This window comes from Pteropus vampyrus, unplaced genomic scaffold (genome assembly GCF_000151845.1).
Source record: "Pteropus vampyrus isolate Shadow unplaced genomic scaffold, Pvam_2.0 Scaffold50, whole genome shotgun sequence".
In the NCBI taxonomy this organism is placed as follows: domain Eukaryota; kingdom Metazoa; phylum Chordata; class Mammalia; order Chiroptera; family Pteropodidae; genus Pteropus; species Pteropus vampyrus.
In genome coordinates this window covers 7,624,712-7,626,701 of record NW_011888831.1, presented here as the reverse complement: position 1 = coordinate 7,626,701, position 1,990 = coordinate 7,624,712, and the positions used below count along the sequence as shown (strand labels likewise).

The following is a 1,990-nucleotide window of genomic DNA, read 5'->3' as shown; positions in this document are numbered from 1 at the left end:
CATGAATCAGAGTGCCCACTGCCCCAGCCTAGTTTCTTTACAACGTGAGCACATTTACACTGGGCCTCCAGCACCTTTTATTACAGCCAGAGCCAGTTTCACTGGCACATTTCTCATCGATTTCTCTGTCTAAGCACTTTTGATATTATCCAGCAATAAATGATCCCCTAGTGCAAAGACATCCTGGGAGGCTAGGATAAGGAAAATGTTCTTCGGGAGCCAAGAATTCAAACGGCCTAGGTAAACAACCTCTCCTGCAGGATTTCAACGATAACAATAACAAAGCCGTTTGGTTTGAAGCTGGCATTTAGTCTCCCAGATTTAACACACGAGAGAAAGATCAGCTAGAAATGCTGGTGCTGAAATGAGATTCTAGACTTCTCGTAGGGCCCCCAACTCGTGTTCAGGAAGGCGAGGGGAGAACCCAAGGACCTGGCTTCAGTGTGCGGAGCCCCGGGCACAGCTCTGCTCAGCCGCTCGGGGCCATCTGCTCAGGGCCTGCCCGCCCCCCAGCTTCCTCTTCTGCTCGGGTCTAAGGAAGCCCACCTGTAGGTTGGACCACTGGATCCTCCCGATGCAGCGGGGGGCATTGCGCCAGGCCTGCTTGGTGGCAAAGATGAGCTCATCTCCCGTCAGCTGGTAGGTTCCTGTTGTTTCTATCTCCTTTGTTACCGCTTCCACCCTGGCCAGATGTTCCTCTATTTTTGACCTGGGGGACAGGAAGACATCGGGAAGATCAACAATGAGATGGCCTTAAATGGGGAATAATTCAATCCACAGAAGCAGGAACTGACCTAGGATGTCGGGAGAGCAAGCTGTGTCATGGAGACTGTCCCCTCCAGGGCCTGCTTCACGGGTGTGTGACCTGGGCCCTGAGCTTAGAAAGGCCCAACACTTGGTTTCATTATCTGCTGTCACTGTCTTGAAATTCGTAATCACTATTAAACAGGGAGCCCACATTTTCATTTTTACGTGGGGTCATCCAAGTTATAAAGCTGGTCCCGATCCCACCAGCACCCTTGTTTCTAGGTGCTTTTTTTTTAAATCCCATTCACCCCAGCTTGGCGAGCATGGAGTGCAACTTCTCAGACACATGTAAGACTCAGAGGAGCATCCATCACACCACAGCCACATCCCGCCCCTTGGCCAGGGCAGCAGCCATCTACCTTCCCATGGTTAAGAAATGAGCTAATCCCTCCCCACCCCCCACCCCCCTCCACAGCAGCTCCTGTGTACTGAGTACACGCCAGGAGCCAGGTACTAGGTGAAGCCATTCACAGCTGGGGTCTCGTGAGTCTGTGAGGGAGGCATTTTTGTGTCCATTTTATAGTCCAGTGTATCGAGGCCCTAAGAGGTTAAGTACTCGCATAGAACATAGGTGTGGTAAATAGCAAAGTCAGGACTTCAGACCCAGGTTGCCTGAAGTCAAGCCCAGGCTCTTAACCTTCCACCTTCCACCATAGGGGGTATTGCAAGTCCAGAGATGTCGAGGGCCTGACCACGCTTCCCTGGACTGGCCCAAACAGGGACTGGCTCTCACGACTTAGCCTGCAGGGCCCAGGGCCTGCTCAGGGAGGAGCTCTCCACTGCGAGGTCCATCATCACAGGTGCTCTGCAGCATGCGATTCTCAACTTCTGCACCACTTAGCCAGCGATCACATATGAGATTTCTACACTGGCTTCTCTCCTCCCCTCCCAGACTTCAAAAATATTCTACAGGGAGGGATTTAGTCAGAAAAGCTTTGAAATACACACACACACACACACACACACACACACGGAGCAACCTTGAGATTTCCAATCAGCACCAAAGATGTTTGAAATGACAACAAACAAAACTATTTAAGGAATGAACTCCTGATTAAGGAGAGTGGACAACTCAGAACAAAATGGCCTTTCTGCGGATGAGGAGTGTCTCAACAACTCTTCCTTGATTAAAAAAAAGCTCAAAGACAAAACACTTGGCGCTATTTATCTTCAAGGATACTCC

At 50.5% G+C, this 1,990-nt stretch overlaps 1 protein-coding gene across 1 annotated transcript in view; it reads right to left on the bottom strand.

Moving 5' to 3' along the window:
• NOS2 (nitric oxide synthase 2) overlaps nucleotides 1–1,990 on the bottom strand; it is a 44,454-nt gene that overhangs the window by 23,723 nt on the left and 18,741 nt on the right. The window contains exon 5 of the mRNA XM_011360001.2: nucleotides 547–709. Within this exon, the coding sequence (XP_011358303.1) occupies nucleotides 547–709 (163 nt within the window). The remainder of the gene's footprint in view (nucleotides 1–546; nucleotides 710–1,990) is intronic.